The following is a 13,488-nucleotide window of genomic DNA, read 5'->3' on the forward strand; positions in this document are numbered from 1 at the left end:
TTCCCTCTGCAGGGGCCCTGGCTCCCTCCACCCCCACCCCGGGATTCCCTAGAGTTGCCCCTCTCTCCTCTCCTGGTGGTGGGGAGGACGTGCTCACCAGGCCCCCTGCCCTGGGGAATCACTGCTGTGAGTGCAGGGGAGATGGGACAGGCCTCATTTCCAAGTCCCGCCCCCTCCCACCCCCGCCACGTACTTCCTGCCATCCGACTGCCCAGAGGCTTTGCAGCATGCGCTACGTTCAAATCGGCGCGTCAGCAAAATTGCAGATGGCTGCACGTTTTGGGTCCTTAGGTTGTTTGCAAATAGCTGTAACTGTTCTACCCTGAGCTGCAAATGTGGAAGGCCTTCTGTCGCAGGGGAGGGAAGCATACCACACAGGGTCCCAAGTCGGGTTTCCAGCTATGGCTCTGCATACTGATCCGATTCTCTTGAGCCTCAGTTTCCCCGCCTATAAAAGGGGAGTAGCCACATCCTTGCTCACCGCACAGTGCAGCTGTGGGGACCAGTACACACTGATGACTCTGGGTGTGTTTGGAGATGATTGTCCCACAGTGGGCCCAGGTCCCATGGGGTGACAGGCACAGGCAGGAGGCCAAATAATGGCTGTGGTACCGTGGCGCCGAGCCTTCCTCTGCCTGTCCCTTCTGAAGGGCATGTGCTACCTGCCTCCTCTTCATGTCCGTGGGTGGAGTGGGGCGCAGGCTGTTAGAAGGGGCGGGCCTTGAAGTCTGATCTGGGGGTCCTGGACAGGACATGGCGCCCAGGCTCCGGTGGGGAGAGGAAAGCCCGTGGGGCAGAGGGTGGACAGGCTGCCCGCCAGGAACACAAGGCCTTGCGGGGACCGTAGCTCAGCCTAGAGGTCCGTCCTGGGCCCTGGGGACGGCTCAAGGGCCTTCCACTCACCTCCTAGGCCTGTGGACAGGGTGGGGAAGGCCACTTCATGTGGTCCGAGCTGCTGAAATCGATGCTGGGAACACAGAGGATGGTCAGGTCTTGCTTTGTAGCTCCTTTCTGTCGGGTGCAGGCGGGTCCCCAGGATGACACATCGTTGGTCTGTCCAATGATGTAATTGTAGAATCCTGTATTTCCTAAAACTCAAACTGTCCACCTCTGTTGGAGAGGTGACTTCTTCCAGGTGGCAAAGATCCCATTAGGTGCCCTTAAGGAAATTCTCCAAGAGACAAGAAGGTCCATTTGTCTCAATCAAGTCAACACTGCCCCCAGTGGAGACCTTATTAGACAGAGAATCCAAGTTCTTGGGCAGTAAATGTCTCCTCTAGGTAGACCAGAAGGACTCTGTACGGGTGACTGAGTGTTCCTTTGCTACCCTCACCACACAGGGCTGCTTGTTTCCCAACCAACTCGCCCAAGCACTGTGCTTGCTTGGAAGCTTTCAGATTAAATCTTGCGGGCACGAAGCTTCCACTGTGACGTGGGGCATTCACAGTCCCCAGTGTGGCCAGATCCCCTTAGCACCGGAGCGACACAGGACCCACCTGCTCAGCCAACACCGTGCAGCCTTCTGCGTCCTGGCAATTTAGCCTCCGCAGGGGTTTCTCGTCCCCCCCCACAATGTGGGTTGGTCTCTGGGCACCAGGCTGCCATGGTGGTACCTGACCCCTGCATGGCGGTGAGGCAGCTGCGGTCCCCTGGCTTCTGTCCCAGCCGTGCGTGTCCCTAGGTTGTAGAGAGCGGGGCCACTGGAGTCCTGCCCGGGGGCTGACCGTGAATCTCCGTTCTTTTGTCCACAGAGGATCAAATTCTCTCAGAACTTGGCCACGCCAATAGGATTTATGGCAACGTGGGGGACGTTGCAGGAGGACAGTTAATGAATGGGAGCTTCTCCATGGACGGGACGGGACAATCCTATCAGGACTTGAGGGATGGGAGCCCCTATGGAGTCCCCCAGTCTCCATCCTCTATATCATCCCTGCCATCCCACGCTCCTCTGCTCAATGGGCTGGATTACACAGTGGACAGTAATTTGGGCATCATTGCGCACGCAGGGCAGGGCGTGAGCCAGACGCTGAGAGCCATGGCCGGGGGACCCACCTCTGACATCTCCACAGGAAGCAGTGTAGGCTACCCCGACTTTCCTACCAGCCCAGCCTCTTGGCTTGATGAGATGGATCACCCTCCTTTTTAAACTCTGTCCTCCCCGCCCTCCCTGCCCTCCTGGCTTGAGACGATATCTTCGAGGATCGAAAGAGACTTGCCTTTTTAGGGCCCAAAGTGCGCCAAGTTGAACTTCCATTATTTTCAATGGAAGTGCTCTGCCGCCCCCTTGGAGGTCACCTTGCTGGGGTGTCGCTCTGCTGGGGACACGGTGGGGGGCAGCCCCCTCTCCGAACACAGCACAGGGGGCAGAGCCTCGAGCACTGGGGTGCTGGCCTGTCGGCTCCCTCCCCCACCCTGCTTACAAGCTTTGGCTGCTCAGTGCTTGGTGGCCGAGGTGACCATGCCAGGCCACCCTGGCCTTCGGGAACTCTGCTCCACACGGTGTGTCTCCCGAGATGCCCCGCCCCCGACCAGGGCTCTCGCCAGAACTGAGGTTCCTGGAGTGGAGACAGCACATCCCTTCAGCATAAGAAAAATGAGTTTCAAAATAAAAGAAGTCGCTTGTGGAAGGCCCGTGGAAACTTTGCTGGGCCACGGTTTGATAGTGGAACGCGCCCCGTCCTTGTTCTCCTGCTGTGAAAAACAGGACTTTGTCCCGCTCCAGAAGTGCGAGCCAGAGAATATTTGTCAGTTGTGGTCTGTGAGGAAGCCCGTGCAAACCACCCAGTCTGTCCCCAATGGCAAGAAGTGGTATTCATGGCAGGCGACTCCAAGGCTGGAGCCGAGTGGCCCTGCACCGTCCCAGCGACCGCCTGGCGAGTCCCCTCGGAGCACAATGTGCCTTTTTGATTTGCTCATGTCATTTATTCCACTAGACAGGTTATGGGTTATGAAATGGTCGAAGCTAAACTGTGGAGAGAACAGAATGACAATCAGTGGAAGTGTTTGTAGACCCATTTGGAGTCCCAGCGTGCAGTCCCTGAGGCCAGATCAGCAGATGCCGGTCTGCAGAGCCGCCACCTGCGGGCTGAGAGCACAGGGAGCATTTGTTTTGAGGGACCAGGTTCAGTTGAGTTTGCAAACCCGGCCCACCTGCAGCCAGCCCTCCCCGGCCCTTTAAAAACAAGATCTCCCTCTGCTGTGCTAGCAGACTCGGTTGGAGAATAGTCTTGGCCTCTTCTCTAGCACTAGCAATGCTTTTTGGCCCATTGCGGTTGGGAGGAATCATTTAGGGAGCAGCCCTAAAATTGTGCCGTAGGTTCCAAGCGGTCCTCGGGCAGCATCTGTCTGGGTTTCTGGATTTCTGGGTTGCCGGCTGGCCTCGCGCCAGGCCCTGCGGAGCTCCGGGCCTGCACTTGCTTAGGACGGGGAGCTCTGCGGCCAAAGGCAGTGCTGCCTCACAGCTTGCGGGTACGGCACATCACCAGGCCTGAGGCGAGGGCAAGGCCAGCCCCCGCTTTGTGAGCTGCCAGCCCTCTGCAGACTGCCCTTTGGTGGGAAATAGCGTCGTGAACGGTGCTGCGACCCCCACTTATGCACCACCCCTTGGTCCGGCAGGGGCTGTCCACGGGCACACTGGGCATTTGCCAGGAATTGGTTTGCTCCTCCCGGCCTCCTGTGTTCTTAGCCAAGACCCGCAGAGTAGGGAAAGGTAAGAAGGCATTGTCTCTCTTTCACATTAAGTGATGGGGCCCAAGATGCTAAGGACCCTTTCTTTTGTTATTTGTCACCTTTTGAGGACCACAAGGATTGAAGTGTGTGCCAGGGAGGCTCAAGGAGGAAATAAGTACTTCCTCTTTGGCCGCTGCATTTTCTGTAGACGCCTTCCCAGGACGAAACCACGGTCAGTTAGTCTTCTTTATGATATGTAGTCCGTAAATTCCTGGGACCAGCCTTCAGACCACCTTTTCTCTGCTCAGTTTTGTAGCGGACCCTCATTTTTGGACATGCTGCAATTGTGGTTATGGCTCGGGGAGCCTGCAAATGTAGGTGCTTGGTTTTTTTCTGAGGCTCCGGAAGTAGGGATGAGGGAGGGTGGAGCCCAGACGGTTCCCAGTAACTGAACAGTGGGGGGTGGCAAAGACCGTGAGCCCCGTGAAGGAAAGGCACCTGCTGCCATCTTTTTGGAGGACAGAGTCTCGAATGCGCTGTTCTTAGCAGGCTGCTCGCAGTGCGCAGGGGAAAGACTGAGCCGGGCACTGGCCAGTCAGGACTGTCCGCCCCAGACCACTGTTGTGGCTCGACCACCTGGTGTAGGGGCTCCTGGGGGCTCAGAGGCCCTGCCTTATGTGGGGTGAGCAAAGTACAGGGAGCGTGAACTCTCTGAAGTAGCATGTTCCTCCTCCCCAGGGACAGCCTTGTGTTTTAAGACCAGCTGACCAGTTTTTGTTTAGTATAGGAGTTACTCCTGCTCACGCCCTAGTCCATGGCTGGGGGAGTGGGAGGCCTTCCGCCTCCATATCAGTCCCAGAACGCGGTCGCCGGGGACTCTGTGAGCAGCGCAGCTGGCTGTGGTGGGAGCTGCCTTGGTTTCGGCGGGGTTAGCTGGCTGCAGGAACTCTCAGAGCACTGGCCACCAAGCCGGGGCAGATGAGGTCCCCAGAGCCACTTCCCCAGGCAGTGGCAGACACCAGTGCCCCATGCAGAAGCACAGCCGTGACAGGCCTCAGGTTTTATGCAGCTGTCCTTGCGAGTGGGGTTAGCATTATGGACCAGCAGGTGCCACTGCGTGCCGGGACTGTCCCTTGGCCCTTTTGCGGCTTGGGGACAGAGAGCACAGGACGCTACTGTGTGGTCCTCTCCAGACCCTCTGCTACTGCCCAGCAGCCTCCGACGGAGCTATAAGGTGCTACCTGGGAGCGGTGGTCCCCTTGCTAAAATGACATGGGTGCATTTAAAAAATGAAATGAGACTTCCTAGAACAATTTACATCATCTGGGCCTCTCTTTGGCTCCAGGAGAGCAGTTAACCAGCAACATTTGTCTGTGGCACCCAGCTGACGGACCTTAGAGTAGGGAGTTTCTGAATCCAGGAGCAAATCAATAATAAAAAAACACCACACCCCAGTTTCCAGCAGTAGCTGGTATGAGCAAAGATGGGACCCGTGGGGCTATGGGAGAATCTATATGCCCTAAAAAGTAATAAACCCCAGAAGAAGTCCCCAGTGCAGGGGCTGCGCCGGCCCACTGGGAAAATCCCGAGGTTGGGAAGACTGGTCTGGCCCTTCCAGGGACTTGCGGTGCAACCGGACGCAAACCCCTTTCTGTCTGCGCTTCCTCTTTCTCCCCCCATCTGATAACTGTGAATATAATGTAGAGCGCAAACCAGCCACCACTCGGACACCATATTCCTGCAACCTACTGCAGTGAAATGCCAGGGAAAGAGCACACAACTAAGACGTAAGAAAAGAATTTGGCGGGGTTTCTAAAAGTTGGATTTTTTTTGCCAACATAAAATATGAAATCTTCTCAGAATGCATTGGAGGCCATTCGATCTTCCTCCTTATGTTCAGTTTGCAGGAAGCATACGTAATTGGAGAGCAAAAGACACGACCCTCTCTGAGGCCCAGGCGAGTTCTCTTGCAGTCAGCGCCCCCTGCAGGAGGGGGTGGGAGGCTTCTGCTGAGCGAGAGCTGTGTTCTGGGTGGTGGTGCCCTGGCACCCACACTCCCTCCCGCCCCCCCCGCACCCCCCACATGCCACTACTGACAACATGGTTATAACCATGGAAATCATGACCGTACCTCCTCGGCCAGCAGGGTCTGCAGGAACCGAGGAGGCTCATTTTTAAACATTGCACTTTAAAAATTGGAAACCGTGAGATGAAGACAAATTCAATTAGGCGGAAATGAGTTTTGTTTTATTGCCTGCTGCTGAGGGCTCTGGGCACGCTGGACACGAACTGAAAAGCACACCGCTGGCTGGCTGTCTCTTGGATTGGTCAGTTGGCCCTTTTTCTTGCTGTCGTTGCTCCAACTGCTCTCCCACGGTGACAGGAGCCAAAAAAAAAAAAAAAAAAAAGAGAGAGAGAGCCCAGCAAAGTCATCCCACCCACACTCTGCGTGGTAGGCCCCGAAAGCACAGTTCCATGCTGCTAGCTCTGGTGAGGGAAGCTGCAGGTTTGGAGGCATTGCCAATGCCAAGTGTTCCTTTGCTTGGGGGGGGCGAGCTCAGGTGGGCGGAGAAGGGCAGCCCACCCTCATCTGCTGCCCCCCGAGAGACGAGAGTCATTTGTGCTCCCTGACTCGAGGACTGTGTTCAGCCAGACGGGCAGGTTCAGGGCGGTGGGGTCCCCCCCACGCGCTGCCCTGACCTTGCACTCCGACCTCAGAGCCCCAGGCCCCCTAAGCTCTGGATTCTTGCCCTCACCCTTCCCAGTGTAAATTTTGTACAGTGAAAAGAAATGACGTCTCATTTGCTAGGGGGAAAAAAAGGAAAAGGGGAATAAAAAAGACCCACCCACCCTTATTTATTGCCACGTGACTTTGGAACAGAGAAGCCGGTGCGTTTGTATAATATGCTTCCTGTGTGCCGGCATGAGATGTGTATGGTAAAACGATGTCAAATAAACACGGAAGTTCTTTAGAAGCTGGTGTGTCTTGCTTTTTATTTGGCTTTCTGGAGGTTTTTGCTCTTGACTTAAATCAAATGCGAGGCCATGCTGGCAGGGGACCGTTTCAGCACTGGGAGAAAGCTCCGCACACAACGCCAAACGCCAGAACCACTCGCAGCCACAGATACCAGCACCGCCCAGCGAGGGCCGGTTAGAGAAAGGTCTGCGACGTTCCTCCTGGCAGTTTCCTGGGGCCCCGTCCTTGGGTCTAGGTGTAGGGACAGGGCAGAGGACGCCCATCGACCACATAGTTTTTAGTTACTGTTTCTCCCTTGAGAAAGTGTGTGCAAATGTGTACATCGGCGTGAGGTGGGCAGACAGATAGAAACTCCTCATCAGAGTCACTGGGGCCTTGGACAAGCTTTTCTAGGGAAATAACCATTCAGATTTTTTCTCTGCAGGGGGCTCGGTTAGTAATGGGCCGGACCTGAAGTTTAGTGGGAGTGGGAAGTGCAACAGAGAGTCTTTAATTTAAATAAAAAGTCATAGGCCCTGGCTGAGTAGTTCAGTTGGTCAGAGCATCGTCCTGCTACGCCAAGGTTGTGGGTTCAATCCCTGTTAAGGGCACATATAAGCAGCCACTGATGAATGCATAAATAAGTGGAACAACAGATCGATGTTTCTTTCTCTCTCCTCCTCTCTCTCTCTCTAAAAATCAATAATAGTAAAAAAAACACCTTATAGCCTTTCTTTAGAGCTGTAGTCCCACCGAGGAAAAACCATACAGTGCTTTTTCCATTAGTGATTAGTAGTTTGGTTGAAGAGAAGATCCAAACAGAGGTGTGCTATCCAGCACTATGGCTACTAGCCACGTGTGGCTATTTATACATAAGTTGCCTAGTATTAAATAAAACCAGAAGTTTAATTCCTTATACTAGCCATATTTTAAATGCTCAAACCCACATGTGGCTATTTAACACTAAATCGATTAGTATTTAAAAGTCAGAAGGTTTAGTTTCTCGCACTAGCCGTATTTCCAGTGCTTACTGGCTACGTGGCAGTGGGCACCGAGTTTGGACACCAGTACGAGGGGTTTCCACCGCAGCAGGAAGTTCTGCTGGGCAGTGCTGGATGGAGTCCGGGGCAGGAGAGTGGGCGGAGAGAACTCCCTCTTCCCCTCTTCACCTCTTCAGCTACTGGTTTTCCTGGAGGACTTGGCGAAGCACCCTGAGACTCACACAGCGGTAGTGACAACTGTCGTGTCTTGTGTGGCTTGCTTAGGCGCACCTCACCAGGCTGGGCTCTGGCCTCCCGACTCTGCAGTCTCAGGGTGCCACCAGGCGCCGGGAGTCCACCTAAGCCTTCGACTTGCTCTGTGCCCCACAGTCTACCCACCTGAACAGGGGAGAGCGCCCCTTCCTGGGCAGGGCCTCCCCTGAGACTCCTGGAGGGCTTCACGGTCTGCCGTGGAGACCCAGACCTCTGCTACCGAGGGAAGGATTTATGGTCCTTTGCCAGTCACCTCCTGTGGTGCCTACGTTACTAGGCTGAGACAGGCAAAAGGCCGTACTGGGTTATCTACCGAGGGAGGCTGAGGGTGAGAGGGACCCTTACTGGGTGCGAGGGAGGGTGAAGACAAGGGCGCCCAATGGGAGTGGGGTGTTGGTAGAACAAAATGCAGGAGGTGCTGCACGTGAGAATTGTGCTTCTTCCCTTGCTCAGTCCCTTGGGTGGTGGTTAGGGAAATCCGCCAGGTGGCTACGAAGGGCTGTGTTGCTACTAAATGTAATCACTCATCTGAATATTCCTAAGGCACTCAGCGCATGCGCAGTGCGCCCTGACCGGCGTCTTTCATCCCAACCCCCTCATCACCTGCTCTCTGCTGAGTTGGTACGTGCCAGGCACTATCCATTGCTTCGGGCGTGTCAGGCTGACAAGTCCCTGGGCTGCTTCCACCTCGTGCTCTCTGTCCCCTGACCCTACGGCAACGCTAATCGAGTCACATTCTGAAATTGTCAGATGAGTTCTCAGCTCACAGGGGAAGGCTTTTGTGATCTGGCCCTTCTTTCTAGTTTGGTCGCCAGTGACCAGCTCCTGAGCATGTAATTCTTTGAGAATGACTTTTCAAAAGGACAACTGCTTAAAAAAGAGTAAAGGAAAGAAATCACCCGCCAGAGAGAACGAACTAAGACACCAGTTCTGGAGAACGGACTAAGGCTCCACAGTGGGTGTTCACTTGGCTTTCCCTGCCTTCTTTCTCCCTGGGCCCAGGATTCCCCTCAATTAAAGTCAGAAAAGGACTAAAAAGAAGCATGGCTGATGTGGATCAGCGCTTGAGTGCTGGCCTGAGAAACAAAGGGTTGTTGGTTCGATTCCCAGTCTAGGACCCATAGCTCGGTTGCCAGGTCCCCAGCAGGGGTCGTGCAAGAGACAACCACACACTGATGTTTCCCTTTCTCCCTCCCTTCCCTTCTCTAAAAAGCAATAAAATCTTTTTTTTTATGATTTTATTTATTTTTCTTTAAAGGGGAAGGGAAGGAGAGAGGGAGAGAAATATCAATGTATGGTTGCCTCTCATGTGTCCCTGCTGGGAACTGGCCTGCAACCAGGCATGTGCCCTGACTGGGAATCGAACCGCAATCGTGTGCTTTGCAAGCTCGTGCTCAATCCACTGAGCTACTCCAGCCAGGGCAGAAACGAAATCTTAAAAAAAAGTCAAATGCAAGTTGGAATATTGTAAATTTTAATCAATGGCCAAATTAGAAGTAAAATCATAACAGAGGTGATCCTCAACGTATGGATTTCCTTAGATTTGATGCTTGAGACATAGTTAAAAAATTGTCCCTTATAGTCTAAACAGAAAACCGTTGCATCCTTTTGCCACATCTCTTTACATGAACGCTATTACAGGTTTTGCCATTTAGAAACCCAGGAGTCTCTCCCCATAGCGCCCTCTGCTGTCTGTGCAGCGAGTTGCACGCAACGGGGTTCGGGCTGGGCGCTGGTCTGGATCGGGGCTGCTCCGGAGAAGTTAAGCGATGCTTAGCCTCTGCTGCTGAGGAAAGACTGCGAGTTAGGAAGGAGGAGAAAAACCCCAATGTTTATAAAATGAGCCAAATCATTAGGAAGAGGAAACTTTTTTACTATCATTCTTCTAAAAGGAGTAATAAAAAGAACACATCCAGGCTATTAAATAAAGGTCTTCACACCAGCAGCTCTGGCCTGGGGCAAGCACATCACATCCCTTCTGAGAGGCAGGCGGGGGCTTTTGATTTTCTCTTGATGACTTTTTCATTCCTTTTATTCTCTCGTTTTTGTCCACTGTGATTTCAGGATTTTCCTTTTGAAACCCTTTCCTTTGGCCCTCTCCCGTTAAATACAAACATTGAATTTAGGTGTGTTATTAACTGGGCTGTTGTTCTGTAATTAAATGAATGAGTCACAGAAGCTGTCCCTGCTGGCATGCACGTGACCCCTCTCAAGAAAGGGGCTCCTAGGAGAGAAGCGTGACCCCGCGACTTAGTCACGCCTGGGGTGGTTCAGCGGACCCCTGGACCTGCCAGAGCTTTCTGGGCGGGGCTGTCTCCGGAGCTGGGGGAGGGTATCTGTTTTTAAAGATTTATCTTTCTCTCGCTTGCTTGCCAGCCCTGGGCCAGGATCTCCTGTTGGTTGGGAGGGGCTTGGGGGTTTTGGAAAGGCTGACGGCTGGGAACTGCTTCCTGAAAGATAAAATACAGACCCCGAAGAGTAGTCTTGGCACACACTCGCAGCTGGAAATAAGCAGTTAAATAAAAGGCCATTAGCATGGTAAATAGGTTTCAACAGATGGCTTCAGCACAGCAATGGAAAACCCGGGCAAGGACTCTGGGGTTAAATCTTCTATTTTAGTCACCTGGGACTAGCTCATCATTCCAGAAAAACAAACATCTGTGGAGTTGCCAGCTCCCTCCCCGCCTCTGAAGTGGAGGCGGGGATGGCCAGGGATGGGTGGCCTCCGGCCTGTGCAAAGCGACCTAGGGAGTCGAGAGTCACTTTCTCGACACCTGTCAGCTGTGGGGCTTAAAGGCTGGAACCAGGAACCTGTGTTACTGATGGGCCTGGACTTTTATACTCAGTGTGTGTGCTGGCTTTATTATTTTTTTCAGAATCATTTTAACATTTAATGCTTCTCAATTAAAGTGATTTCCTGGAGTGGATGCCAAGCCTCGTTTCGAATGCGCATTAACCACTTTCCCTATCGGTAGTTAAAGGCACTGGGGGATTTAAACAGCAATCCACAAGTCTGTTCAGTCAAGGTTCGGTGGAATAAAGCAGATTATAAACAATAATATATGTCTTTCTCTTCTTTGTTTGGAAAGGTTCCAAACTCACAAACGCAGCTAAAGTGCTATGAACGTATCCAGGACTAAGCTTTGGGCCCCACAAATGTACTCCGTGCAAGCCTCCGGCCCTGGGGCGCCACTTTTTATCCTGCGTGGGTACTTTAAAACAGCCTTTTATTACACAAAGTGTCCATCAACCGAACTTACCTTCTAAATATTAAAATGGAAACCAGGACGGCTCCCCAAGTGAGAGGGAAAATTAATCCCAGCAGCAGTGTGGGGGGTGCACTGGCTGCTGCAGCCCCCGAAAGCTACCTCCCTGTCCCTTCATGCCCTCGCAGTCCCCCACGCTGGGTTCAGATGGTCATTTCCCCACGAGGGACGGCCACCCTGAGGGCCTGGAGTTCTGCCATGAGGCCAGTGCGGGTTGCGGGGCGGCCTCTTGGATGGTTCCGTCCGGTTTTTAACCTCAGTATTTTAATGCGAAGTTACAGTCATTCCTTCTGAGCACATAGGCCGACAATGAAAAGAAAGAGTCTGTCCTGGCGTGACGGAGCACGCTGCCTGTGGCCGGTCCCCCTGCCAGAGGGAGGAACGGGGCCCCTGGGGGCCCGTCCTGCACCTGGGCTCTCAGGAGGAGAGGGTGACAAGTGTAAAACAATGACATTTATCACGGTGCAAGACAAAGTAACACCATAAAACACAGGGAAGGAAAGTGTGAAGAATTTATATATGAAAGTAAAAACAGTAAATGAAATGCTGCAAATGCCCAGTAACTATGGCGACTTATACAAAGTTCGAGCCATTAAGCCCCGCTTTTCTCGGAGGAGCACGACAGGAATATTTCAGGGATAAGTGAATAAAGATGATGTTAAAAAGCTTTCCCTGCTCAGTCCTTCAGTTGATGCCAATTAATGCGTGTGTGGAATTGACCACACCTGGTGCAAAATAAATGTCAGGTGATAAGTGTAACAAGGAAGCTTTTTCCCTTCTGTTTGATACTCTGATACTCACTATGCTTTGGCCCAAAACCTCTCTGAGAAGGAACTAGACTGGTTACTGAAATAATTAAAGACACTCAAGGTAAAGCGGCAATTACGATCATCATAATTTTTCACGTCACACGATTAGAGACTGCACTGAAGCCTTTTTACGTTTCAAGGAGCAAACCCAACGTGCACACATGAAATCCATGAAGAGCTTGACCAGGCACCTGGAGTGTGGCTGCTGTTGTTGTTTACGCTTTAGCGTACCCTGAAAGCAGGCTCAGGGAAAACCGCTGGGCTTCGTGTGGCAAGGCTTGGCCATCACCTTGACTCTGAAAGAATAAGATCGTGTGTGTGGAAGTGCTGTCTGTATGAAAGTCTATACCCGTTCTGAGTTTCAATTTCCTCATTTGTAAAATAGGGAAAAATGCCAATTACTTCTAGTTTTACAATGATTTTGAGGTTCAATTAAGACGCTGGTATACAGCCCTGGCTGGCATGGCTCAGTGGATGGAGCGCTGGCCTGCGAATGGGTTGCCAGTTCGATTCCCAGTCAGGGCACATGCCTGGGTTGCGGGCCAGGTCCCCAACTGGGGGCATGTGAGAGGCAACTGATCCTCTTCCTCCCTTTCCCTGGATCTAAAAGTAAATAAATAAAATCTTAAAAAAAAAAAAAGGATGCTAGTATATAAAGTCCTGTATAAAAGTAAGGTGTAATTACTGTCATCTCCTTGAAGGTCAGATATACTAACTATAAGATACATTAGTTTATCTATCACTAAGAAACAAAATGCCATCAATTCAGTTATGATATACCATTGTTTGTAAAAGAACCAATTTTGGATATGTTAAGATATGAAAAAAAATGTGTGCCTTAGAATTAATCAAACAGAATTGTGGGTTCTATTGCAGCATTTGACCGTGAACCCCACGGGAACTGGAACTCGAAGTGCATTAGAATGTTTGAGCTCCGTATCAGCCCGGGCGCCGACCCCCGCTGCAGCCCCAGCTCGGCTCTGCTGTGGGCACTCGCCGTGTTCATTAATCCTCGGGGAGACCGCACTGTACACGGAGTAATTACCCATAGCCAAGTAGTTAAACCTGGCAGGAAGCTGAGAAATACCTATTTAATAGAAAGGTTCACTGGATTATAGCAACCTTTTAGCTGGGAAATGCTGAAACATTAAAAAGCGATATAATAGCTGCGCTTCCAGATATTACACTGCGGTTGTTGCCCTTCTGCCTGACAAGCATGAGAGAGAACAATACGTGGTCAGTTGGCTGACCTCTCACATCTTTATTAGAGACACAGGGATAGTCTGTTTAAAATATTGAGATTTTTGTTAGCAACTTAGGGATTTCTATGAGACTTTTTGAGATGTCTCATGCTATATCTTGACATAACAGGGACAACTCTGACGCTGCACGAGGGTGTGACCAGAGATGACGGTGGCCTGGAACAGGCCCGCCATTCAGTGAGCGCTCTGGACTTTGGGCACAGAAGAGCTTGGCCACCTCGCAGGAGCCGTGCGCCCTAACACAAGGCACTGGGAGCTGTTGGTCACCCGCAC

The 13,488-nt window shown here is 52.2% G+C and overlaps 1 protein-coding gene across 1 annotated transcript in view; it reads left to right on the forward strand.

Moving 5' to 3' along the window:
- Positions 1-2,146, forward strand: part of LHX4 (LIM homeobox 4) — a 39,255-nt gene extending 37,109 nt beyond the window's left edge. The window contains exon 6 of the mRNA XM_037145533.2: positions 1,752-2,146. Within this exon, the coding sequence (XP_037001428.1) occupies positions 1,752-2,146 (395 nt within the window). The remainder of the gene's footprint in view (positions 1-1,751) is intronic.
- Positions 2,147-13,488: the final 11,342 nt, after the last annotated feature.

The sequence above is a fragment of the Artibeus jamaicensis genome, unplaced genomic scaffold (genome assembly GCF_021234435.1).
Source record: "Artibeus jamaicensis isolate MK-2021 breed Jamaican fruit bat unplaced genomic scaffold, CSHL_Jam_final contig_327, whole genome shotgun sequence".
Taxonomy (NCBI): domain Eukaryota; kingdom Metazoa; phylum Chordata; class Mammalia; order Chiroptera; family Phyllostomidae; genus Artibeus; species Artibeus jamaicensis.